General features: G+C 39.7%; 1 protein-coding gene across 6 annotated transcripts in view; it reads right to left on the bottom strand.

Annotated features, from left to right (window-relative positions):
- GRIP1 (glutamate receptor interacting protein 1) overlaps positions 1 to 27,127 on the bottom strand; it is a 761,679-nt gene that overhangs the window by 87,066 nt on the left and 647,486 nt on the right. For 3 of the 6 annotated variants that reach the window (XM_030939013.1, XM_010379957.2, XM_010379950.2), the window contains exons 10-12: positions 21,356 to 21,511; positions 11,270 to 11,456; positions 10,536 to 10,681 (exon numbers count right to left, since the gene is read on the bottom strand). In XM_030939013.1, the coding sequence (XP_030794873.1) occupies positions 10,536 to 10,681; positions 11,270 to 11,456; positions 21,356 to 21,511 (489 nt within the window). Of the gene's footprint in view, positions 1 to 10,535; positions 10,682 to 11,269; positions 11,457 to 21,355; positions 21,512 to 22,121; positions 22,278 to 27,127 lie in introns of all 6 variants that reach the window. The other 3 variants (XM_030939011.1, XM_030939012.1, XM_030939017.1) reach the window with 2 other exon arrangements.

Raw genomic sequence — 27,127 nt, 5'->3', positions numbered from 1 at the left:
TGGAAGTGACCAGGTTTTGCCCATATGCACCAGCAGCCAGTCAGCAGAGAGAAGGAAGAAAGAAGCAAGTGTATGTGAGGAGAGAGCCTGTGCCTGGCCTTGATAGTCATTGAAGTCAGGTTCTAGTCCTTTCTGGCTGTGAAACACAGATTGCGCTTCCAGTGAATGCCTCTTCTCTGATTAAGCTAGGTCGAGTGCATGTTTCTTGCTGGCAACTGAAAGATCCCTGATGAACACATTGGTTCGGTAGAGGAAATGGGATGAGGGCATACAGAAAGCCTCCACACAAGTGTTTACGGGCATAGCAGAAATAAATGATTTGATTACTCGGATAAAGCACACAAATGGCCCATAAGTAAATGCGCATGAAGCATCACTATTTGTAGAACTCATTTCACAAACGTGTGATCATTTAATATTTTCTTTCTTTTCTTTCCTTGTTTTTTTTTTTAGGAGACAGGGTCTTACTCTGTCACCCAGGCTGGCGTATTGTGGCACAATCACAGTTCACTGCAGCCTTGACCTCTGCAGGCTTAGGTGATCCTCCTGCCTCAGCCTCCCAAGTAGCTAGGACTACAAGCACCCACCACTATGCACAGTTAATTTTTGTATTTTTTGTAGAGATGGGGTTTCCGCCATGTTGCCCAGGCTGGTCTCAAACTCCCGGGCTCAAGTGATCTGTCCACCTCAGTCTCCTAAAAGGCTGTGATTACAGGCGGAGCCACTGCACCTGTCCTACCCATTTAATATTTTCTGTTTTAAGAAACAGTTCTCTGTGAAAGGCGAGGGGAGCATACACATATTTGTACATGTATATCTGTATATCTGTATATGTATATAGCATCTTGCCCATGATGCTAAGCTTGTATAAGTGAGGTCTTTGAAACACAAGGGCCAGAAAATGCTGTTCTAGAATAGTTACTATAGCAACATTTTGCTTTTATAAATTTTTAATCCAGGGAAACTTGACCAAGATTAACATTGTTAATGACACTGCAGGAGATATTATCACTTCCTAGAAAACAGTAATGAATCACTTCTGACTACATGAAATTTGAAATATTCATAATGATGAACAAATATCAACTAATAAATCTCTTTGATCAAGCTGCAGCTTCATTTTAATCTTTAAATGCCAACATGATTTATTTTATATTTGTTATTTTTTCTTTATATAATTATTTGGCTGCTAAAGCAAAGGCATATTTAATTTGGGGTTTCTTAAAAAAAACACTAGTAAAGAAGGAAAGATCCAATATTTGGAAAAACAGCAGGTTTTGAGGAAGTACATAGAATCTAAGAACAAATGATGTTTATTTTGTTAGACTCTCATGTAATTATTTTTTGCTTCCCTGATTTTGCTTTATCTTTGTTAATACTATAATTAAAAACACATTTGGGTAAACAAAGGTCTCCTTCTTTCCAAGTGGTCTGCTCTTCTGCCTGAAGCATTCATTGTTGGCACAGTAAGATAACAACCACATCATTATTTATCAATGCAGACACCCTTTGTGAGGAACGTGAATGTTTAACTCCCACCAATGTAGAGAAAGGCACTGGGGGCTCCATAATGATGGCAAACATTCTTTGATAGGATTCTCACTGAGACTTTTTTCCAGAACAAAGATATATATATTTTTTCCAACAAAATAACTTCAGACTTAAAGCAGAAACTTCAGGTATTATTCATGACATTAGTTGAAGATTGGTGTTTAAAAGACAGTAACAAAAAAGGCAAAATGTAAATTGTGCATATATTATGATTACAGCTTTATAAAATTATATGTATGGTAAGGATTTCGGTAAGAAATATAAAAAATTTAAACATATTAGCATGATGGGGTTATAAGCACCTTTAACTTAAAACCATGTCATTAAAGTTACTATGCTGTTTGTGCAGTACAGTACCTATATTTAAAGAGACAGATTTGGGGCCAGGTGCAGTGGCTCACACCTGTAACTCTAGCACTTTGGGAGGCTGAGGCAGGTGGATTGCCTGAACTCAGGAGTTTGAGACCAGCCTGGCCAACATGGTGAAACCCTGTCTCTACCAAAAATACAAAAATACTTAGCCAGGCTTGGTGGCACATGCCTATAATCCCAGCTACTTGGGAGGCTGAGGCACAAGAATCGCTTGAACCCAGGAGACGGAGGTTGCAGTGAACTAAGATAGCACCACTGCACTTCAGCCTGGGTAAGAGAGCAAGACTCTGTCTCAAAAAAAAAAAAAAAAAAAAAAAAAAAAAGGAGAAAAGGGGAGAGATTTGGGCAAAAATGAGTCAAGCTTTTTTAACCACTCCATGTCACTTAAAATATTTATAAAATAGAGATAATTTGTCTCTGAGGTCCAAAGGTTTGGGAATTAATATCTGGTTGTAAAATATTTCTGAGGCAGAATTTTGGAAATGGATGGCTTACATCCAGACAATTAGGAGTGGATTCAGAAGTACTGAGCAGTCTTGAAACAACTCACATGAAGATTCCCCACCAATGTCCCAAGTTCTTGACTGGTTAGAAAGGATTCTTCCGAATCCAATAGTTTCCAGTAGATACTAGTAGATTGGTAATGACTAACTAGAGTGTTTTATTGAGGACCATGATGCTGTATCTGGGCTCAGCGGGAGAATACTAGTGTCAACTAGTGATGTCTGTCATGAGGAAGGAACAATAAGATGGGAACATAGCTTTTCTTGCCCTATTCTATATTATTTCCATCTATTTGTAGTGGGTTACTTTCCGGAACAATTAAGGGCAGTGGGAGATGAACTTACATTTCCTTTTCCTGTTCCTTATCAAGTAAGCTGGGTACTGAACAAACTGGGTTTAATAGACAGAGTTCCTATTTTTTTTAGGAGCTTAAATTTAAGATATTAAAGTATTCAATCAACAAATATTAAAATACACACATATATATTCATAAGTAAATACTGAGATACTGCTTATGAAGAAGAGTAAATTGTTCTGGTAATTTCACAACTGGAATGTAGTGAGTGGGTGCCACTGAATGTACTACAGTGCACACAATATTCAACAAACCACCTCCCTGCAACAAAGAATGTCAGTGGGGCAGAGGTTTAGAACTCCTGCTCTAATTGCTTCATCCTGGTAACATCTCTTGGAAGAGTCAGTGCAATGTGATATGGGGAAGAGAGACTACAAGTCAACAGACCTAGGTCTACCATTCACCCTGCCGTATGACCTTGGGTTTCCCCAATTGAGCCTCAGTTTCCCCATTTATAATGATAAAGGCATTGGATTATAAGAGGCATTTCACTACTAATGTTCTGTTATTGCAGTCAACAATAATTAACAATTAATGTTGTATCATTGTAGTTATTGTACATTCTGGGGTTGCTGGACAGTCTTCTTTGAAAACCATATTGTTACCACCATCTGACCCATTCTTAAAAAGTCCTACCTGGAGCTTCTGCACAGCAAAAGAAACTACCATCAGAGTGAACAGGCAACCTACAGAATGGGAGAAAATTTTTGCAATCTACTCATCTGACAAAGGGCTAATATCCAGAATCTACAAAGAACTCAAACAAATTTACAAGAAAAAAACAAACAACCCCATCAAAAAGTGGGCAAAGGATATGAACAGACATTTCTCAAAAGAAGACATTCATACAGCCAACAGACACATGAAAAAATGCTCATCATCACTGGCCATCAGAGAAATGCAAATCAAAACCACAATGAGATACCATCTCACACCAGTTAGAATGGCAATCATTCACAAGTCAGGAAACAACAGGTGCTGGAGAGGATGTGGAGAAATAGGAACACTTTTACACTGTTGGTGGGATTGTAAACTAGTTCAACCATTATGGAAAACAGTATGGCGATTCCTCAAGGATCTAGAACTAGATGTACCATATGACCCAGCCATCCCACTACTGGGTATATACCCAAAGGATTATAAATCATGCTGCTATAAAGGTCACATGCACACGTATGTTTATTGTGGCACTATTCACAATAGCAAAGACTTGGAATCAACCCAAATGTCCATCTGTGACAGACTGGATTAAGAAAATGTGGCACATATACACCATGGAATATTATGCAGCCATAAAAAAGGATGAGTTTGTGTCCTTTGTAGGGACATGGATGCAGCTGGAAACCATCATTCTTAGCAAACTATCACAAGAACAGAAAACCAAACACCACATGTTCTCACTCATAGGTGGGAACTGAACAATGAGATCACTTGGACTCGGGAAGGGGAACATCACACACCGGGGCCTATCATGGAGAGTGGGGAGGGGGGAGGGATTGCATTGGGAGTTATACCTCATATAAATGATGAATTGATGGGTGCTGACGAGTTGATGGGTGCAGCACACCAACATGGCACAAGTATACATATGTAACAAACCTGCACGTTATGCACATGTACCCTAGAACTTAAAGTATAATTAAAAAAAAAAAAAAAAAAAAAAAAGTCCTACCTGATTCTTGCTTTGGTCACAGTTGACTAGAAGGGTAGGATACCAAACCTAAGCTGGGCTAATTAGATTCTTTCTCCTGGGAATGAGAAATTAGAACTGGCTGGGCACTTTAGCCAAGATGAGACAATTACATACAATAAAAAGTCAGAGAAAACTTGTCTACAGGGACAAATGGAGGAGATATGCAGAAACAAGCAGCACTGAGAGACCAGGAACCCCAGAGAAACAGTGGAGATGATATCAGCTCCTGATGCAATCTGAAGTTCCTGATCCCAGTTCCTCAGGAGAGCCAACTGCTCTCCATCCATTCATTCACTGAGTATTTTTTTTTTTTTTTTGAGACGGAGTCTTGCTCTGTTGCCCAGGCTGGAGTACAGTGGCATGATCTTGGCTCACTGCAACCTCTGCCTCCCAGGTTCAAGCAATTCTCCTGCCTCAGCCTCCCCAGTAGCTAGGATCACAGGCACACACCACCACGCCAGGCTAATTTTTATATTTTTAGTAGAGACAGGGTCTCACCATGTTGGGCAGGCTGGTCAGGAACTCCTGACCTCAAGTAATTCACCTGCCTCAGCCTCCCAAAGGGCTGGGATTACAGGCATGAGCTACCACACCTGGCCTCATTCACCTAGTATTGACTAAATGAGAGCTTCTTGTATTCCAAGCAATACATTGGGTGCTAGGTGTACATTCATAAACAAAACCCACAAAGTCCCTGATTTCATAGGTTTTTCCAATGGAGGAGAACAAAAATAAACAAACAAATATACAATATAACATCAGAGTGTGAGAAGGGCTAAGCAGAACCATAAATCTGGGCAAGAGAATAGAGAGTGATAGATGGTCAGGAAGGCTTCTCTGAGCAAGTGACATTTGAGCAAAGACCTGAATGAAGTGAGTCAAACCACCCAAACATGACAGAAAGCAGCTACTGCAAAGCTCCTTCTGTGGTGGTGTGCTTGGCATGTGCAATGCAGCTACTTCATATTCCCCTCGTAATTCTAAGTCCTGCCATCCTTCCGTGAGATTTCACTGCATGACTGGTCCTTCCATTGCACTGTGTTCCCAATTCTCAGATCTCTCCTGGTTGAGGATCTTTACCTCCACTCTACTTTTGCAAATCACCACCATAAGTCTTGCTTGACTGTCTCTGAAATCCTAAACTCTAATACAGCACTTGGGCCTCAATCTCCTAGACATCAGCTCTCTCATTCCTTTCTCTCACTATCCCGTTTTCTTCCTGAAGATCTCTAGTTCCTTAAGTCTTCCCTTTTCTCTCAGTCTATCTAGCTGATCTATTACTGATTCCCATCTCTCCCACTTAGATTCTTTCAAACACAGTAGTGTAGTGTAGTGCTGCCAGTGGGGACTTTGAAGCCAGACTGCCTGGGTTAAAATTCCAGCCTACTATCAACTATGTGTGCCTCAATTTTCTGAGTACGTAATCATAGTAATCTCTTCCATTGCTTAATAAGAATTAAGCAATTTGATGCACACACCACGTTTAGAAAGTGACAGGCCACAGAACAAGCATTTGATAAATATTACCATAATAATTTTGATGTTACTATCATAATTATTCATCTGCTCTCCCAGAAACATATTGAACCTCCCTGACTAGTTCTTCTGTTGAACCTTCTCTTGAAACCTCACTCTCTGGCTCAATCTAATCATTTTCTCTGCTCTTATTACTTGGCAGCTGAGGTCTCCTGAAAATAAACAACAACAACATACTCCACTGTGTAGGTTGATGCTGCTATAAATTTCAAGCTTCCAGACTCTGCTTGAATATCCTTTTACAGGCTTCTGGTTGGTTTCTTCATGCATTCCTCCCATTTGCTATTCTAAATCTTCATTCTTTTCAACCCTCCAAGCTGCTGACCTTTTCACCCTTGCTTGACAGTTCTTACATGAACCACCTAAAAGCCAGCTAAAAATGTACTTACATTCTCACATCCTTTTTTTTTCTTTTTAAAAATTATTTTAATTTTTGTGGGTACATATTAGGCATATATATGTATGGGTTACATGGGATACTTTGATATAAGCATGCAATGCACAATAACCGCATCAGGGCAAATGGGGTATCCATCCCCTCTAGTACCCATAGTTTGAGTTTCAAACAATCCAATTATACTCTTCTGGCTATTTTTAAATGTATGATTAAATTATTTTTTTTTACTGCAGTCACCATGTTGTGCTAGCAAACACCAGGTCTTATTCATTCTTTCCAAATTTTTTTTGGACCCATTAACCATCTTCATCCCCAGTATCATCACTACTCTTCCCAGCCTCTGGTAACCATCCTTCTACTCTCTATCTCCAGGAGTTCAATGGTTTTAACTGTTAGCTCCCACAGTAAAGTGAGAACAGGTAATGTTTGTCTTTCTGTGTCTCACAACCTTTTCTACAAACTCATAAGAAGAGGTCTTCTACCTTCTGTCCTGGACTGCTCTTTCTCATTCCTCTGTGGATCTGATTCCATTATTATCTCTTCTCTCCCTCATTCATGTCAGTCCCCAAACATGCTCAATCTCTCCAATCTTAACAAAACAAAGCCGCAATACAAAATAACACCCCTCTGAACTTTGAGTCTCCCACTATCTGTTGTCTCTTCTTTCTCTACAGCTAAATTTCTTGACCTCACCAAATGTCCCCTGGGGCAAAATTGACCCCAGTTGAGAACTACTGAATAAAGGTTATAATAAAACATAAAATAGAGCAACAAGTGTATAAGTAAATGCAGAAGTTCTCAAAAGAGGTGCCCACAGTGGTCTCCAGTCTCTTTCATCCATTCAGTGCATTTTTCCAGCCAAACTCTCTTCCAAAATCCAGTTCCTAAAGCAGACAGCAAGCAGATCATCTCTGTACTTATCACTCTCCACTCATTCCTCAGCTCACTGCAATCTGACTTCTGCCCCTACTTCTTAGATCTTTTCATACTATGGCAATGTCTTTCTTCTTAATGGCCAAATCCAAAGGACATTTCCTACCTTATGTTACTTGAATTCTCCATAGTACCTTTAAGCTATCAATAGTGACTTTTGCTTTGAAATTCTTTCTTTGGCTTCCAAAATGCCACCTTCTTTTAGTTCTCCTTCCATTTCTCAAGGTGCACCTTCATCACCTTTACTCATATTTTTTTTCCCTTTAAGTCTCAGTATTCCTCAGGCAGAGTCCCCTCCTCAGTCCCTTTCTTACTGCCACTCTTTCCTTAGTGGTCTCCTTTTTTCCAATGACTTTAACAATCACTGCCATGTTGGTTACTCCTCGGTCTTGCTATCCAGCCCAGACCCGGAATCCTAGGCTCCAAAAGGTAATGCCTGCACTACTCTCTCCTGGGCCCTTCTTTCTGCATTCCAGTGGCAACACAAATTTGGCAAGTCTCTTCTTACCATTCAGCAGCTCTTTCTCTCCTATTTAGCTTTGAACTCTTTGAGGAGATGGATCCTTTCTATTTTCTCTTTCAATTATCTGAAAACAGCACAGTGCTTAACAACTAGTAACGGGTGCTCAATAACTGTCATTTGAATTAAGGAACAGACATGCTTGTCTTTGTTCTCTAGTATTGGCAGTGGATTTGCCAACTCATCTCTAAAATAGAATTATTTTTCCTATCTCCAAATTTCCTCTCTTCCAGTCTTCTCAGCTAAAGACATCACTGTCTACCTGACTGCTCACCCTCACACCTCAAGAGCCATCCATGCTCTTCCTTCTCCCTCACCTTCCATATCCAACCCATAAGCAAGTGCTATTAGCTCTGTGTCAAGCCATGTCCTAAATTCTACTATTTGTCACCACTTCCAGCACTACCACCTATCATATCTTACCTGTTCAACTGCCACAATCTCCAAACTGGTTTTGCCTGCTTCTGCTATTTTCCCCTCCCATGTCAGAAGGCTCTTTCTAAAACATTCCTCAGATTAGCTCGTCCACATAAAATACTCCATGGCTTCATTACACTTGGAATGTGATCTAAATTCCTTACCAGGCACTGCATTACTCAGTCTCTCTAACCTCTCCAACTCCATCACCAAATCCAAACCCAATCCAAACCCAACTCCCTTAATTGTTCCAGGAGCAGCTCTTTTTGTTCTTTCTCCAGCAAGCTAATTGTTCTGGCTTAGGGTCTTTATACTGCCTACTCCCTCTCCCTAGAATGCCTCTTTTGAGAGCCTTACAAGACTTACCCTTCTCAGCCTTCTTATCCCTGCCCAAATGTCACTTCCCTAGAGCATCAGCCTACAAAATTATCTCCCCTAAAGTCATTCTCTAACGCTCTATCCTGTTGTATTTTCCTTAGAGCACTTATTCTCTAAATTTGTATTTGTTAATTTTAATTACTTAATTTTTTTGAGACAGGGTCTCACTCTGTCACCCATGCTGGAGTTCAGTGGTACAATCACTGCTCACTGCAGCCTTGACCTCCAGGGCTCAAGTGATCCTTCCAACTCAGCCTCCTGAGCAGCTGGGACTACAGGCATGCACCACCATGCCAGGCTAACTTAAACAACTTTTCTTTTCTTTTCTTTTTTTTTTAAGAGATGAGGTCTTACTATGTTTCCCAGGCTGGTTTTGAACTTCTGGGCTCAAGTGATCCTCCCACCTTGGCCTCGAAAGTGCTGAGGTTATAGGTGTAAGCTACCACATTGGCAATATTTGTTAATTTTTAAATTAACTTTCTATATGCTGCTATAATATAAGCTTCATATAATATAAGTTTTTAAAAATATATAAATTTTTTTTTAACTTTCCTGTCTATTATTACATCTACATTGTGTAGGGGCATAACTGGCCCATGGTAAATAGTAAATATTTGTTGGAATAATGTGATCCCTGTGTCCACAAGCATATCTTTACTAACTGGTAAGGGTTATTGGGTCTGTGAGGTAGTCTTTCACTGTGTGAAGATAATTTTCTTAAATGGGAACTAGCACCAATCTCTAAAATCCACACACCTGTCAGGACTCTGACTCTAACCAAACTTTAGTTTGGTTCCCTGGAGCCCTCTTCTTGACTATGCCTTGTTTTTGGGCTGGGAGCCCAATTTTAGCAAGAATCCTGCTGAGTCAGTTTAGGGAGAATCCCCTTGGTCCTCCACCTTTGATATTTAATCAAGTTCCTTTTCGTAATTTTCCATTCAATGACTGCCTCCTCTTCACTTTGTCTACTGGCTATAAATTCCCAACTGCCCTGGCTATATTTGGAGTTGGGTTCAATCTCTCTCCCCTACCACAATATTCTTTTTTTTTTTTTTATTTGAGATGGAGTTTTGCTCTCGTTGCCCAGATTGCCCAGGCTGGAGTGCAGTGGCGTCATCTCGGCTCACTGCAACCTCTGCCTCCGGGGTTCACGCAATTCTCCAGCCTCAGCCTCCCAAGTAGCTGGGACTACAGGTGTCTGCCATCATGCCTGGCTAATTTTTTGTATTTTTAGTAGAGACAGGGTTTCATCAAGTTGGCCAGGCTGGTCTCAAACTCCTGACCTCAGGTGATCCACCTGCCTCGGCCTCCCAAAGTGCTAGGATTAAAGGTGTGAGCCACCATTTCTGGCCTACTGCAATATTCTTGACCCCCTACTGCAGTAGTCTCCAATAAAGTCTTCCTTGTCATTTTTAACAAATATCTGCTGTCATTTCTCTTTAACATTAAAAACTATTCGCCAACTGGGCTTGTTCAAAAACACTTAGGGAATTTTCATTGCTCTCAAAAGAAGTTTCATGTGTTCTTTGCAGCGTGAAGGGTCAAAGAGAGGCTTTACTTGTCTCTGACTGAAGAATATGGTTTCTCTAGTATACAGAAGAATGAAAGAATGAAGGCCACATGATTTGTTTTTATCGCCTCTGTAGTTGTGGCTATTATTCAATTTGTCACATTTATTTTCAGTTGTTCGTGTGGTGACATTTTAAGGAATAATTGAAAACAATGCTCAATTCAAAACGACACAACGATACCCCAAACCTCCTAAACAAAAGCATGTTCAGCATATAAAACAATAGTTTCCTCTCTGCCACATAACCAATATAATTCACATGCAGTCCACTCCTGACTCTGTCACTGACTTGTGATGATATGATTATACCTGCAACATCAAACTCGATTTCCAGTGTGACCTTGCTCGTGATTGAAGAGTCTCGGAGGAGCTGATTGGCTTCTTCGAAGGTGCTGTCTTCTGTTGGAATTCCATTGATGGCCATCACTCTGTCTCCAATCTGTAGCACCCCACATCTAATTTAGAACCACATGTGAAAGGTTGTAGATGGAGTAAATAATTATCAAGTTGAGCTTGCCAAATCTACCTTGCTTGGTCCTTGCAAAATAGCATCATAATTTGGTCTTGCTTATTCAATGCTGTGGGCATCATATAGGTCAACTTCAACATCTTATGTTGTTGCATTTCATGGTTATAATTGTAAGCAGGGGAATCCTGAAGTATCCCAGAGAAGTAATTAATAATTCATAACCATGGTATTGTTAGAATCTGATCCAAACCAATATTTAGTAATGATGAATGTATATTCCCCAATGGCAGAAACTATTGAAGTTGAACTTCAGGATATGTTTTATTTATGAATTTTTCTCCTTTTTAATTAATACAGCTTCTAGTCCCTTGATGGACAAAATCTGCTAGTTAAAGGCATCCATGCTCATTACTCTTTTCAAACCTGATCAAGAACATAAAATTTTATTGTCAGAAGAGGGTTCATCACATCTTGCATTTCCTACATTGAGCAATGTTTCATAATTCACTAGCCATTGAAAGATAGCAGGTACCAGAAACACAGAGCAGAAAATGATGCTGTAAAAGAGTCTCACCTCTCTGCTGGGCTGTCAGCTTCGATATAGGAAATCAGAGGTGGAGAAGAGAGAGTTTCTGTGGCAAACACACTGCCCTGCAGTTGGATCCCAAATCCTGTGACAGGATCTGCCGTCAGCACAACCTCTGTGGTTTCTGTGTGAACAACCTGCCCAGCCAATCCTACTGTGCTGGAGGCTAAGGATACTAGAGGAACAAACAGAAAATACTGACTTTAGGTTGGAGCAAGCACCAGGAATACCAGCATTTCCAAAATAGATCGACTCTCTGCATTAAAACTTAATGGCAATGGTGGGAGGTTAAATTATGGCCTCTGGTTTAGCAAAAGTTGAAAAAGATAAGTGAATCTCTCAATATTTATCACATTTCAATAATAATATCAGTGTATCCCTGTACCCTGGCTCCCCACTCCTCAAACCAGGGATCATTGTGGGGGCTTTAAGAGGATGGCCTTAGGGTCACGGTACGTGGGTTTTAGTACTGGCTCTATCACTGAGCACCAGCTGGGGAACATTGGGGTAGGCCATTTTGTCTCTCTGTGTGTCTACATCCTAAGAAAAAGGGAGTTGAGCTAGCTGGTCTCATGTTTTTTTCCACTTTAGCCATTTGCATCTGGGCTTTGTGACTTTTAAACAATCCTACCTTCAGCTTTGAAGAAATAATTAATCTAAATCTGACTCTTGGAGTGGTGAGGCTGTGCTGCTCCTTAATCTAGTGTTGAATTGGCACGATGATGTTGTTTAAACTCTGTACATTCCTCCTGTCCCCTCAGAGTTTGGTCTCTTCAGACTTGCTCTTTCCTACTGGGTCTCTAGTCTACGTTGTTGTATTTCATTTATTTCCTATTATTTACCCTATTTCATTTATCTAATATTCATCTACACCTTCCAGCAGATGTCTCCATCTTGTTTCCATTCCCAACTCATGAAAGGGCTGCTCCACTCCTCCATGCCTTTCTCTCAGCCCTGCCCATTGGAGCTGGGCCACCTGTGCTCTCTGTGAGCAGTCTCTGCCTGCAGGTCCTATGCTGCACTGCCTCTTCCTCCAGAAAGAGTCTGGCCCCCTTGAATTAAAACCTGATGACACCATATACCTCATAACCCTCTCCAAAAGCCATTTTCTTTTACTCCCTCTACAAATGGCAGGAAGACAGGTTCATAATTCTTGCTCTCCACATATGATACATTGATTGAACTACTCCTATTTAAAATTCCATATTCTGCACTTATTTCTGCTCTGTCTCATTTTCAAGCCCATAATCTACTTTTTCAAAATTCTCCCCCTTTTCTTCATGACTTCAGGACTTACCTCTCAGTCTGCCTTCTCTAACCTGTAGCTTTTCCTTGTCCTCTGCCTCTTTGACATTATGGTGATAACCTTCTAGCAAGCTGGCTGTATGCTTCTTCAACTCTCTCCCTGTCAGTTCCTAGCAATGCCACCCTACTTCCACTCTCTGCCAGCAGAACCCTATGGTGGTCCCCATCTTCCTTCCAAATGAATAGATCTTCAAGATCCTGATATCCGAATCCCCCTTGTTGATCACACAGCCTTTATTAGCCATCTTTCCCACTTCCTGCATTCAGTCTCCTCTTTATGACTTCCAGTCCCATTCCCTCTCACTTGTCTCCTGAGTCTATTGGTTTTCCAACAACATTTTAGCAACAGATTTTTCCCCTTTAAAATGAAAACATATAAGGGCCGCCTTTGTATTCCAGATAAAAACAGCTACTGTAGTTGATGTGGGAATGGGAGACCCCTGAGGCTTTCCCTGGCCTCATGTGGGGCTCTGGCAAGTGCATGCAGGTGGAAAGCCATTGTCTTTGCCCACTGGCTTTGCTGGCATCATGTTTGCCACACTCCGCCTGGACCCCTGGTGAGCATTTTAATAATGCATCTCCTAGGCTCAAAGATTCTTCAACCTCTTGGGATTTTTTCTATACCCTAATATTTTATACTCTTCAGTAATGTCCAGTCAACTCCACTGCTGTTACTAAGTTGCTGAAGGGTGCTAGGAAAAGTCACTACAAATTCACAAATTAAGGCCCTTAAATTAGTTGTTGTGTGATATTTTGACACCTTATTTCATTCCACAAAGGATCTGTCTCAAATGTTTCTACCCTAAATCATGGTCAAACGTTACTCCTCATTTCCTGTAAGACTGAAAAGATGCAACCCTTTGATCAGAGTTCCTTAAACAACATTCTGTTTAGCCTCAATTTCTCTTTATCATTATTTGTTCCCTCTTCCTTTTTCCCCCACTACAGAAGGTTGTATCCTTCCTTCCATTTCAAGGGTAATTCCCACTGTTAGTGTTTTTAATACTATCCCTTTCCACCCCCCATGATTTTGTGCCATGAAAAAATTTCTCTCTTGCTTCTTTTCCAAACTTTTCTACTCACTCCCCCAGCTTTCTGACCTCTGTCTATAGATGTGTACTGATTCTGAAGCTGCTAAAAACTTGGTTTCTGCCTTCACCATTTACCGAAACTGCTCTCACGGATGACTTTCTGACTGCTAAAATCAATGGCCTCATCTGCTCTACCTGGTGACTGGCTTTAGGACCATCCCTTGCTTTCTAAAATTGTTTGCATGGTTTTGATGAAGATTTGTTTCGAGTGTCTTACTTTTTCAGTCCCAGCCAGTTGCTTTGCCGCCCTCTGCATTCCAGTGCACAGTTCCATCCTCCAAGTCTTTTCTACCCTCATTCTTTCCCTCATTCATTCCCAGCATGCCTATATGTCTTCCTCATGTATCTTCTCAACTCTTTCTCTTGTTTTTGTCAAGCTCCAGTAATGAATCTCCCTCCTTGATGGGTATCCCATCCACACACTCTCTCATTGGCTCCTCAAACTCAATGTTTTCAAAATTGAGCGAATCCTCTTCCCTCTCTCATTGCCACTACTGTTTCTGTGAACAGGCTCTCTAGGATTGAAATCTCAAAGTAGCCTTAACTCACAACTCCCCATTGTCTCAAATTCTATCCATTGCTAAATCCTTTCGGGATGGCCACTGAAATATATCTTACAAAAATCCTCTTTTCCCTTATTAATTTTAGTACCTCAATTTGGGCTTTCATTATTTGCTTATTTGAATTATTCTAATTTACTTATTTCTGGGTCCTTACATGCACAATATTCCCTACATATTATTTCCAGATGAACCTCCCGTCAGATAAACTTTGCTGATACGATGAGGCCCCAACTTATCTACTCTGCATGTATCTTCTCAACTCTTTCTCCTTAGTTTCTGTCAAGCTCCAGTGATGGATTTCCCTATTCAATGGGTATCCCATCTACAAACTGTCTTGTTGGCTCCTCAAACTCAGTGGTTTCCAAACTGAGTGAATCTTCTTCCCTTTCTTATTGTCACTACTACAGAGCAAGGCCTCATCATCACCAGTGTACATTACTGGATAGACTTCTAACTAGTGACCCTGCCTCTTGTTTTATGCTAACAGCCTCCAATTGCTGCTAGAGTAGCCTTCCTAACATGCAAAGGTAACCCCTGCCCCATTTTGAATTTTCAATAGCTCCCTGTTTCCTATAGAACAAACTTTTCAATTCTAGCAGAGTACACAGCATCCTTCATCAGTTCCTTTCTCCTGCCACCCACTCTCCCGTTTCTCTGTGGTCCCTTCATGTGCCATGTGCCTCAGCCCTCTCGACACACTTTTGTGTCTTCATATATACTGTGCCCTCTGCCACTCAGCTCTTGCTCTGGGTCCCTTTCTCTGTTTTATCCAGACAGAATTAGGTACTTACTTTTCTATATTTCCACATTTCTAATACGTGGTTCCGTTTCGGCATTTATCAGGTCTCTATTTGCCTGTTTCTCTCTACCTGACCGTGAGTCCTTGAAAGGTTGGAACCAGCTCTTTTAATCTCTGAAATCTTAGTGCCTGGAATATTCAATAAATGCTGAATAAATGGGGAATGAATCAAGTTTTGGGATGTCATCTGCACATTCCTTTTAGGAAACAACACTTCTCATAGACACTGCTGAGTTACCATAAGGAACTACAAGTCATTCTTCAGGACCCAGGTAATTGCAGCTGATGGGGCAAGGGAGGGTGAAGCAGATCATTTGTCTAGGAGGAGTAAGAAAAAAAAAAAGTCGACTTTTCCTTAAGAAGAACCATCCTCATTCTATTGCAGCTGGATTAAGGTTAACATAGCCTGCAGTGGGGGGTGAAGGTAGCCTCCAACCCTATGCTTCTTACAGGTGGAAGCTTGCAACTGCCAGGTCTGACACATGGACTGTCATGTACTAATTTAGATCACATGTTCTGGTGTGGTTTTGCTGATGTAGAGTGTACCGTGATTACTCTCCAGATCATAATTTTTGCTATCAGTGGCACCAAACCACTGGGAGACACCATTTCCTGTCAATATGGATCTGGAGAGTACGTTGCATTCCAGGTCTCATAGAAGATGGGAGTATCACGTTACAGCATCACATGTTTGGCAGGTAACTTCCACTTATCTTCTAGGTGAAGCTTTTTGGACTTAATCAGGAATCCTTTACTTTCTGTGACTCTTTTGTAAGTTCACATTAATGTTTTTTCATTTGAGATCACAATTTGATATAGATTATCAGACTACTTAATTGGAGTTAAAAGCTGTTTAAGAAACTTTAAGGCAGCTGTTTACCATCTTCACTAAGAAAGAGCCAAGAAAAAAAGAGGTCAGTTTAATAGTAACAGGTGAGATTATATTAGATATAGTGAAGCCTTCTCAAAAGAAAGACTTGCTATATTTTTTGAAACAGAGAAGATAGTTGAATAATTTTATTCTCTAGAAGGTTTTGAAAATAAGTACTAATTTAATATGAATATTATTAAATGTATAAGCTCTATCTGGAGGCAAGTTGAGATAATACAAATTATTAGAAAATTGAATATAGGATTTAAAATAAATTTACATATTATGTATTGGTTTTATAATTATATAGTTACAATTTATATTATACATATAGCATTATAGTAAATAATTTATGATTTTATAATTAATTCTGAGAGTCCTCTGACATATTGGAATCTTTTATTTGACAGAGCAAAATTTCATTTGAAATTATATGTATTGATTAGTTACACATATAAAAGTTTTGAAAATTATTACCAGATATGAAAAAGATATATTGTAGATTTAAAGATAAGGAACCAAAAGAAAAAAAAATCAATATTAACTTGGAGGAGAAAAAAATGAGCTTGATTATCCTGCTTCATTAATGTGGTCAACCAGCAAAAGAAAATGAAGGTGAATATACCCCTGTCATTTGAAAATGTGGATGGTGAATTCTCTCTCCAGGAGCAGATGCTTCTGTAAGGTATTCAGTCATCATTGCTACTAGCTACCAGCTTTGGCCGAGGCTTGTCTACTCCTCAAGGTGAAGATGGAAATGACTAAATTGCTGACATCCTATGTTTGAATCCTGCTAACGGGTGTATGCTGAGGTTGTGTTCAAGATTTGTGCCTGCTCTGTCCTATTCCCATTCTCACACAGAGGGTTCTGTTCACAACTCTTCAGATTTGCAGGTAATGACTGTATTTTTGTCAATTCTTGTTCTTCCTAGTAAAGGGAAGGGGGAGCCAAAAACACCTCCAAAAGTTTAAAAATTTACCCAATGTTTATTTAATTTAGAAGGCTGCAAGAGTTTCTATCAGCTATAAGAAGCATTTAAAAAATATTGAGAACTAAGGACCCCAAACATTTATTACTATAATCTGTTTTTTTTTTTCTTTTTTTCTTTTTTTGAGATAGGCTCTCACTCTGTTGTCCAGGCTGGAGTGTAGTGGCGGAATCTTGGCTCACTACAACCTCCATCTCCTGGGCTCAAGCAATCCTCCCACCTCAGCTCCCCAGGTACCTGGGACTATAGGTGTGTGCCACCACACCTGGTTGATTTTTGTAATTTTTTTCTTTTTCTGTAGAGACAGGGTTTCGCCATGTTGCCCAGACTGGTCTCAAACTCCTGGGCTCAAGTGATCCACCTGCCTCAGCCTCCCAAAGAATAATGTGTTTTTATTATTGATCCTGTAATCTAAGACTTCTGTCTCACTAAAGTGTTCCACACTATAGTCAACCTGCCATAGACTCAACACACGTGTATCATGTGATCCAGTTCAGGAACGCAGTAGAGGCGGCCAACAGCTCCTTTGTCCAAATGAGGGTGTAAGGACAGTTCTTGGGGTGTCCCCTTCCAGGGCTCCCTGAATGGTCACTTATAAAAGCTTACCAGTAGCTGCCTTTATCTTCCATTCTTTGTTCCCAGGTCGATGGAAGGGACCAGAAAAGTTGTTAGGTTTTTTCATTTTCTTTCCTTCAGCTCTTTTCAGTGGCACTCTCTCTAGTTACTGCTGATGACAAAAGCAGCAAAGACTATTCTGGAAATGTGTTCTAACTTCTACTTTTTGCTGAAATTCAGGCAGACTGGGAAGAGACAGTCTCTACACTGGCCCAGGGTACAGTGGCGGGGAACAGAAAGCACGGCAAACTAGCTAGATCTGTTGCTCAGCCATGCTGTTGTTACAGGGAGATGATGACGTTCTGGAAGGAGACTTGGCCTCTTTGGCAGAAAAATAGGCAGCACAGGCAGCCAGGGAAAGGGCAGTAAGATTCCAGCAGAGGAGATGAGAGGGCTCCCTCTATGACTTGGCTTGGCCATGCCTCCAGGGCTTTGTGACACTCGTCAAAGCCTAATGTGTGCTGTATTCATTATTTTCCCTATGAAACAAACATGATACCTTCCTGTTTTAATACTTATAACACTTCACTATATACAGACTTCTCATATTTCCTCTTTGATCAGTGATATAGAATGTTTTAATTTTCATGTGAGAAGGTTTCATTTTTTTTTTCTGGGCATCTCCTTCCTTGGCATTGGAAACACATATCAGAATTTTCTGTTTTGCAAGCTCTGGTCTCAAGTCATCACCAATACAGCAAAGGGACTTTTTACTGTATTTGTGACTTTTGCCATGATTCACCATCTACACAAATGGCCTGGTTGCTATAGAAACGTAAGTATTACAAAGGGGGCAGCAAATGGTGGCAAAGAATAAAGACATAAATAAAGTGGTGGAAATAAACTATGGTATAGTAAGAGTGGCAATAAAACTTTTATTATCAGTTATTTGGGAAGACCTTTACATCTAATGTGACCATACCAAACCTGTGCAATAAAAGAAAAAAATCCTCATTTAAAAAAACAAAACAAAACAAAACAAAAAAAAATCTTTGCAACACTATCATTTTTTCAGGTCTTTTGGAAGTGTGAATAAAAGTTCATAGCATTTGGAATTTATTGTTTGAATAAAATATAAAATGTATGATCTCCTGAAACACATTTATAAACATTCTGGTATGTATATTGTGAGTGGTGCTCTAGTGGCTAATGTCTACAGCAAACACAAACAACCAGAAATGTATTGAAACAGGTTTCTGTTTATATTTCTAACATGTTAAAGAATAATGTCCTGATTCAAGTGAGAATTTATGAGTTGGTTATGCAGATCAGTGACTGCGCTGCCTCAGCTTTGTTTCCTACTACAAAATTTAAGATATGTAAATATCAACCTAAGATAGCCAAACATCATTCATTTGTATTCAGTAATGTCCCTAATCAACATAGCAAGTCTTTCCTAACACAAATACTAGTCTTTGAAGCAGAAGTAGGAACACTAATGAATTCAATTTAATTGCTCTTCCCTGCTGAGGGCTGTTAGCCTATTTTTGTCACTGAGGAGTACTACACACAAAGCCATTATCTGTAAAAAAATTCATATACAAATAACCACCACGAACCCTGAAGGCATTATATGGAAGACTCAAGACCTATGTATTAGGCCAAAATGCACCCCTCGTGAAAAACACTAAACTCTGAGAGCAATATCAAGAGATGTTCTCATGTGACAATTCAGATTTAGGCAGATGACAGTTAACACAAACTATTCAAAAGAGCTAACAATTAAATTGTGCTTACTATTTACCAGATGTTGTTCTAAAACACATATACATATGCAATCTCATGTAATCTCAATTGCCCAGTGAAGTAATTCTTCATATTTTCAGTCAAGGCATACCTCATGCAATCTTCACAATTACCCAATGAAGTGATTTTCCCTATTTTCAGTTGAGGCATAGAGTTTATGGAACTTGCTCAGGGTCCTACAGCTAGAAGGTAATGATGCTGGGATGGAACCCAGGTAGCCTGGTTCCAGAGTCTAGGCTTATAACCAGTTCACCATATTGCATTCAATTAGTTTCTTCCAAGAGTAAATAATTTACTCTAGTGTCAACTAAAAAACATATGGGACTCTAAGAGCACTTTATTCTCATTTTGACTAAATTCAGTCTTCCATTTTCCATTTCAATTTTACTATCATTTTCATATACCAAAGTTGACAAATCTCCTTAGATGTAAAGTATATATGCAAGTCTAAATCATGTACAAACCACAGTGATGACCCTGTCTTTTGCAGTGGAGTTTACTGTAGGGAAACCTTCAGGTTCCTGTGTCATGAAGTAACTAGTTCCCAGTGTGGGTGATGGCTGGTCTTGGGCACTTAGGGTGGCCCTAGTGAGACTGGAGAGAGATCCTCCTGGGGAGATGAATCTCTTGCAAACAAGCTGAAAAGCCAGTAAGTCCATACCAGCTGTGAAGTATCTGGCTTTCGTTTTATTTAGGTAACTTAAGGATGTTCCTTATTTTTATTCCCATGGTGAGCACAGGAAGAGATCCCATCTTCTTTAAATTTCTTTGTAGGAATCATAATCATGGCCATCAAAAGGGATACAGGACAAGAAACAGACTCTCCAGACTATGGTTAGGTCTAGTTAGAAAGGCTAGTGTTCTCTTCTTCCGCAAGTTATGTGATCATGATGAGAGAGAATGATCTTCTCTAACAGAAATGATAAATGTACGAGTGATTTGTATTTCTTTCTTTTTAAGGCATTCAATCACCTTTTTTCCCCTCTGTTCAGACAACCACTATCCAAAGCAAGTAGCCAACCACATCTTCCTAGTCTTGCTTAGTGTATATCATGTTTGGCTGTCCAGATCATTTTTACAAGACTCATAGTTGAAATTCCATGACTTTAGGATGCTTATTGTAAAACTGAGCATCCTTCCAATCTTCCTCAGACTGGAGTGGGCAATAAGAAACATATGTTAGGCCAGGCGTGGTGGCTCACGCCTGTAATCCCAGCACTTTGGGAGGCCAAGGTGGGTGGATCACGAGGTCAGGAGATCAAGACCATCCTGGCTAACACGGTGAAACCCTGTCTCTACTAAAAATACAACAAACTGGCTGGGCATGGTGGCAGGCGCCTGTAGTCCCAGCTACTCGGGAGGCTGAGGCAGGAGAATGGCGTGAACCCAGGAGGCGGATCTTGCAGTGAGCCGAGATCGCGCCACTGCACTCCAGTCTGGGAGACATAGCGAGACTCCGTCTCAAAAAAAAAAAAAAAAAAAAAAAGAAATACATGTTAGATCACTGACTACCAGTGGGGTAGGTTTCTGGAAAAAGTATCAGAGTCTTGGGGAATGAGATACAGTTTAAAAAGGGATGTTTGTATTTATCATTGTTTTGGGGAGGAGGGTAACAAAATATAATTTAGTATGAAATTTATGATAACATTAATGAATGCATGAGAATCTTATATTTATCAAAAGGGGAGCATCATTTTCACAAAATTTCTTTAGAGTGAGTAAGAAACTAAGAACAAAGGTTTCATGCCCAAAGTTACCCAGAATATAATACGAGGAGTCTTAAAGGAAAAATCATACCTTTGGGTATGTTCTGACATCAAAAGAGCAAGAAAAATCTCAAATCTCAAATAAAAAGTTGTAGGCAAAGGTAGTATGAATGAATTCAGTCTGAAGTTATATTGGGGTGCAGTCATTGCCAAACAGATACTGGGTATCATGCCAATGGTCTTTGGCACAGAGCTGTTAGCTGCTCAGCATCTACCTGATCACTTAGGCAACTGTGAAACACTCTTCCCACAATTTCAGTATTTCCAAGGTTGCAATGCCCACAGGTTTTTTTTCCAGGCCAAATGCCATTGGCTGTTATTTCACTTACATGAGCTTTTGAAGTCTTTCTTTTTCAGTCTCCTCCTCATCATGGTTCCACGTGGGCTGGTGGAGTAGAGGCTTCGAGGTAGAGTCCCCATATTCAGGGAACTCAGGCTGTATGCACTCATGGAGGTAGGAGAGAAGGATGAAGACACCAAAGCTGCTGCAAGAGAGTGAAGATGTTGCACAGAGCACTCTCAGGGGGAGTGTGAGCCCGCCACACTTGCCAACCAGTAACGATCCAGAAAGACACATATGATGCATAGCAATGGCTAGAAAGGACTCTAGCCAGACAGAGGACAGCCTTCAGGAGCATGAGACAATGCTTTACAAGAGCCTACAAATGCTAAGGGGCAGCAGGATCTTTATAAGCTCATAGGAATACAAAGAGACTCTATGAGAATTGCGTTAAACAAAAGAACAACTTTGTGAACAACTCAATGCATCAAATACATAATCTCATTTTCATAGATATTTTCTGACATGAATTTCATAAGTGATTCCACATACACAAAGAAGACCTGAGAACATTGTCTCTGTATAATATTCTGAATTGTTACTTCCTCAGCCACAAATAAAGCATTCTGAACATTTACATCCTTTCCTAACAACAAATGCTTTCTGATGGAAAAGAAAAAATCCTAGGAGATGTCAGAAATGATACATTGCTGCTATAAGAAACAGAAAAAAACAACACCCATGAAGCCAAAAGGAAAGAGTGAGAAAAATATAATTGAAATAAAAGACCAGGAGGAGAAAGCAGGGAACATTACGAGGGCTGTTTGGAGGAGGTGCTTTCGGGAATGTCAGGGCTGGTACTCTGCAATGGTCAGGGTGGTACATGTTATAGTGATGGTTGGTGTGAAGGCTGCTGTGGTTGCTGGCCCAGGAATCCCAGGTAAGTTGCCTGTCGCTCCTCTGAATTTTCACTGCCCATATGAAGTGATGATGAGAAATAAAAACAAACAAACAAAAACAAAGAACCAAAAAAGAGGAAAAATAACTGAATTGCCCAAATTAAAAGTACAACAAAAAACAAAGCTGCTTGCAAATAAAAACAAATCTATTTGGCTTTGCCCTTTTCTCAGTGGTCAGCAAAATAGATGATTAACATAAAGGATGTAAACTTTTCATCTTCCCAGGAATAATGCATATCTTTCCTCAGTTCGTTTTTTTCTTCTTTTAAGATGACTACTGAATCAATTTCTAATCTCCCCCACTGCTTTGCAGCAGAGATTAAAAACTTTTTTTTTTTCACTGAAAAGTCAGCCCCTCAAAGATCTATGGCACACAATTAGTAATTAAAGATTTGCAAATCTTGGTCAGTTAGTAGCACTTGTTTTGAGAAAAAGAAAAGAAGAAGCAATAAATCACATCGGTGCCTGATTCAAGTGGTTTACTAGTCACACGTCAGAATTTACTGCTCTGACATTTTAATCGCACTACAATCCATCACTTGGACTTGATTTTCCTCAACAATAAACCACTCTAATCATCTATCAGTATCAGAATCTTATCTGCATCCCATCTAATAAGGAGAAGATGAAAGTCTATATTTTATGATTTTTTGAAAAAGTGTATTTATATTAGAAATAATTATTAAAATATTTCACATGTTTTTATATTTCCTTGATGCCATAAAATTTTAATAACGTTTATTTCAAACTTTATTAAAATTTCAAATTGGCATCCCTTTTATGTTATAGAAAATCTTTATCATGTTTCCATTCCAGTTTCAATGTTAAGATTTGATATTCCACCCAGTGTTCTGAAATATGAGCAATATAATGTTTGTTTTTATGTCTGATATGAAGTTTTCCATTTAATAATCTTAAAGAACTCAAAATAACATATGAACTTATTTTATTTTTCTAGAGATGGGGTCTTCCTGTGTCACCCAGGCTGGAGTGCAGTGGTGTGATCATAGCCCACTATAATCTTGAACTCCTGGGTTCAGGCAATCCTCCCGCCTCAGCCTCCTGAGTAGCTGGCACTACAGGCCCATGCCACCATGCCAGACTAATTTATTATTATTTTATTTGTGTAGAAATGGGGGTCTGCCTATGTTGCCCAAGCTGGTCTCAAGTGATCCTCCCACCTCAGCCCTGAGTTGTTGGGATTATAGGCATGAGCCACCAGGCCTGGCTTAACATATGAATTTATATCTCCTTCTACTTTGAGATTCTGGTGTTAGGTGTCTTACATGTGAATATGTAGAGAGGTGAAATACTCTATGCATTGAAAAGAGGGTCATTTAGAAAAGAACTTAAGTTACATCAACTGTGATGCCAGCTGAATTGGTCAATTCGCATCCTTTCTAGAATGAAACAGTACATGAAAAAAAAGCACTAGCATGGACAGATCACTGTGGGGTGAAGCAGACCTGGGTTTCAACTCTGCCTCCAACTCTTCCTCTCTGTATGACCTTGGCCAGCTACTCAGCCACTCTAATCTGGATCTCCTCAAACGTCAAATGGAGATCATGAAATCATCTACCTCACAGGGATACTGAGAATTAGGCAAATACGGCGCTTAGCATGGTGCTGGTACACAGAAGAAAAACAAATGAATTCAGAGTATATTGATTTATCTACTTTTCCATCTATGTGCTAACAATAAAGTATCTTTTAAAGGAAATAAGTTTATCTTTCACTCAACAAATTTCACTCACTGGACACTTAAGTTTAGAGAATTTCTCAGAAATCTGCAGCAGAAACTTTCATAGCCACTATAATTTTGTTGCCCTAAACTATCTGGCCTGCTCCTTCTACTTAACTGCTTTGTCTGTGGTTTGGATTCCCCCGTCTCTCCACTTTCCTAATTCAAGCTGCCACCTCCTTTATCTAGACCACTGTAACATCTTCAGACGTGGCTCCCCAACTCATCTCCTGCATACCCAGCTTCCACAACACAGCTAGGGTGGCCTTCTAAATACGTAAGTTAGATCATGCTACTCCTGTTTGAATAGCTTACTTTTTTTTTTTTTTTTCTTTGAGACAGAATTTCACTCTTGACGCCCAGGCTGGAATGCAATGGTGCAATCTCAGCTCACTGCAAACTCTGCCTCTCGGATTCAAGCGATTCTCCCATCTTACCCTCCCCAGTAGCTGGGATTATAGGTACCCACCACCACGCCCAGCTAATTTTTGTATTTTTAGTAGAGATGGGGTTTTGCCATGTTAACCAGGTTGGTCTCGAACTCCTGACCTCCTGTGATCTGCCCACCTTGGCCTCCCAAAGTGCTGGGATTACAGGGGTGAGCCACTGTGCCCAGCCTGAATAGCTAACCATTACAAAGAGAATCAAATGCAGCCCCTGCCTATCTCGCTAGTTTCATCCATATCACTCTCTCCAACATTTGTATATTTTAGCCATACTGATCTTATATCTACTCTTAGAACAAGTCAGGTTCCTTCCTCAAGGCCTTCTCACTTACTATTCTTTCCCCAGTTGTTGGTATGACTGCCTCCTTCTCATTACTCAGGTCTCACCCGAGGTGCCACCTCCTTGGAGAAGTTGTTGCTGATCTCCCTGGCTGAAGGAGCTGCCCTCCCCATGCTACCTCATTATTGTTTTACATTCTTCATGGCACTTATTGCTGTCTCAAACAGCTTTATTTATTTAATATATTTTTAATGTTTGTCTGTCTATACTAGAATGTGAATTCTATAAGAGTAGGGATATACTTTGCCTGTCTTGCTCACTAAATATATTCTAGCAACTAAAACAGTGCTAGTATATAATGATTAATACATGAATGAATGAACAAATGCATAAATGAACAGGAATATCAGCCAGAGTGTCCATGTGAACACTGCAGCAGCATTTTCCTTGAGATAAAAGAGTATTTATTGCAGAGGATGTCCCTAACGGATTCTCTCTCACCATCCTCATTCTACTTTGGGTATACAGGAAGACATTTTAGCAAGAGCAGTTATTACTGGGTCTGGCCAATATACAACCACAGACACTTTAGCGTACTTTTCACAAAGTACCATCTGTTTCAACAGGGTACGGTGAATGCACTTTGGGTTTCTACACCCACCTTTTGACCCACTTCTTCACTGAGAGTTTTGAAAATTACTGGGCATTTGTTAGGACTGTCAAGCACAATTAATAAGTCAATAAGGAAGATATTATTTACCACCTATTGCTTTCCCAGACTGTGCCAATTGCTGCAGGCAGGTTAAAGGTCATACCCTTTACCTTGATCTTGAATTATTACTGGGGATTAAATCTTCACACATATAAAATAATTAAGAGACAAAAATAAGGTAGTGCACACAACTATACGCTATGGATGATGAATGCAAAAGGTGTTGAACAAATAATGTAGGCCAGAGAAGACAGCTGCTGCCTATTTTGAATGTACACTTCAAATGTTTTCTGTTTTACAGTGGTATACTTGATAGGCAGGTATTTCCAGAGTTTAATAATAAGATGTTACATTTTTGGCATGTCCTATCATCTTGCAAAAAGCACTTATAGACATTCTCTCATTTAATACTGCTGATAATCATAGCCTACTTTCACTGAGTACTTATTATATACTAGGCACTGTGCTAGGTGCTTTTGATCGATTAGCTCAGATAATGTTCAGAATATTCCTTTGAGGCAGGTATTATTATGACCCCCCTTTTACAGATGAAGCAACTGAGGTATAGAAAAGTTGGGTAACTTGCTTAAGGCCCCACGTGGTGGAGTCAGAGGTGAAGCTCTGGATATGTGATCCTAAAGTCCCCACTTCAGCCACCAGACATACCACCTCTTCCTATGGATATGTCTAAATCCCTTGTTATGGATAAGAAAACAACACATTTAAAATATTATGCTTTTTGTATCATTTCATGGTGACATCACTACTGTAGTCTCAAGAGATATATGACCACAGAAGTTACTTTTCTTTCTTCTCTAATTGCAGCCTCTTGCTCTGTTCAGGATGTTCAAGAGAGCAGACCACAGCGGTTCCAGTGGTAGCCCTAGAGCTCTCAAATGGAAGCTCTCTCTTGGTACTGAATGTGTTGAGTCTAGTGACTCTGGTCACATTTTCCTTTCTAAAATGTCAGTTTCCTTCAATCCAATTATGTCTCTGAAAACCCTCAGTGGGAACAATTTCTAATGTCACTGAAAACTCATTTTTGTCAGCTTCTTTAATGCTGCTATTTATCAGTGAAAGGCATAGCTAATCTCTTATTCCAAGTTGAGATATTCATTTCTACATTGCCCTGAAAACTCTTTGGTGTATGGTTTGCTGCTAACAAAATCTGAAAATTTGGGAAGTGTGTTGAGAGACACACTGTTCAGGCATCAGAGATCTTAAAAAAGCAATCAGAACTTTCTTGTGGAGAAAGGGTAAAACTATGTAAAACTCCATTAGTCAAAAATGTAAGTCTGAGAATTGTAAACATAATAATAATTTTGTGTTTGTTTTTCTTCTTTACTATGATTTAATTATGTTTAGGAGCCAAAATGTATTTCCTCTTGGAAATGCAAATCTGATTTTAATGTGTAATACAGAGGAAATGCCTGCTTGATAAGAAAGACAGTGAACAACTTTCAGTAAATGTAGATGATGGAGTCAGAAGTGGAAGCTGGAATTACCTAAACTTCCTATCAGCTTCCTGTCCCTGCAACACAAACATCAGGTTTTCCACAATAAAGGCAAAAAATTCATTCTCAGTCCATATATTTTAGTACATAAATTAATCTTAAGTTGCCTTGGGAGGTTAAAAAGTTTAATATTCCATGAGTTGTTAACATTTGAATTATTTATGAATTG

Source organism: Rhinopithecus roxellana, chromosome 10 (genome assembly GCF_007565055.1).
Source record: "Rhinopithecus roxellana isolate Shanxi Qingling chromosome 10, ASM756505v1, whole genome shotgun sequence".
Classification (NCBI taxonomy): domain Eukaryota; kingdom Metazoa; phylum Chordata; class Mammalia; order Primates; family Cercopithecidae; genus Rhinopithecus; species Rhinopithecus roxellana.
This window is presented reverse-complemented; position numbering and strand designations above follow the sequence as displayed.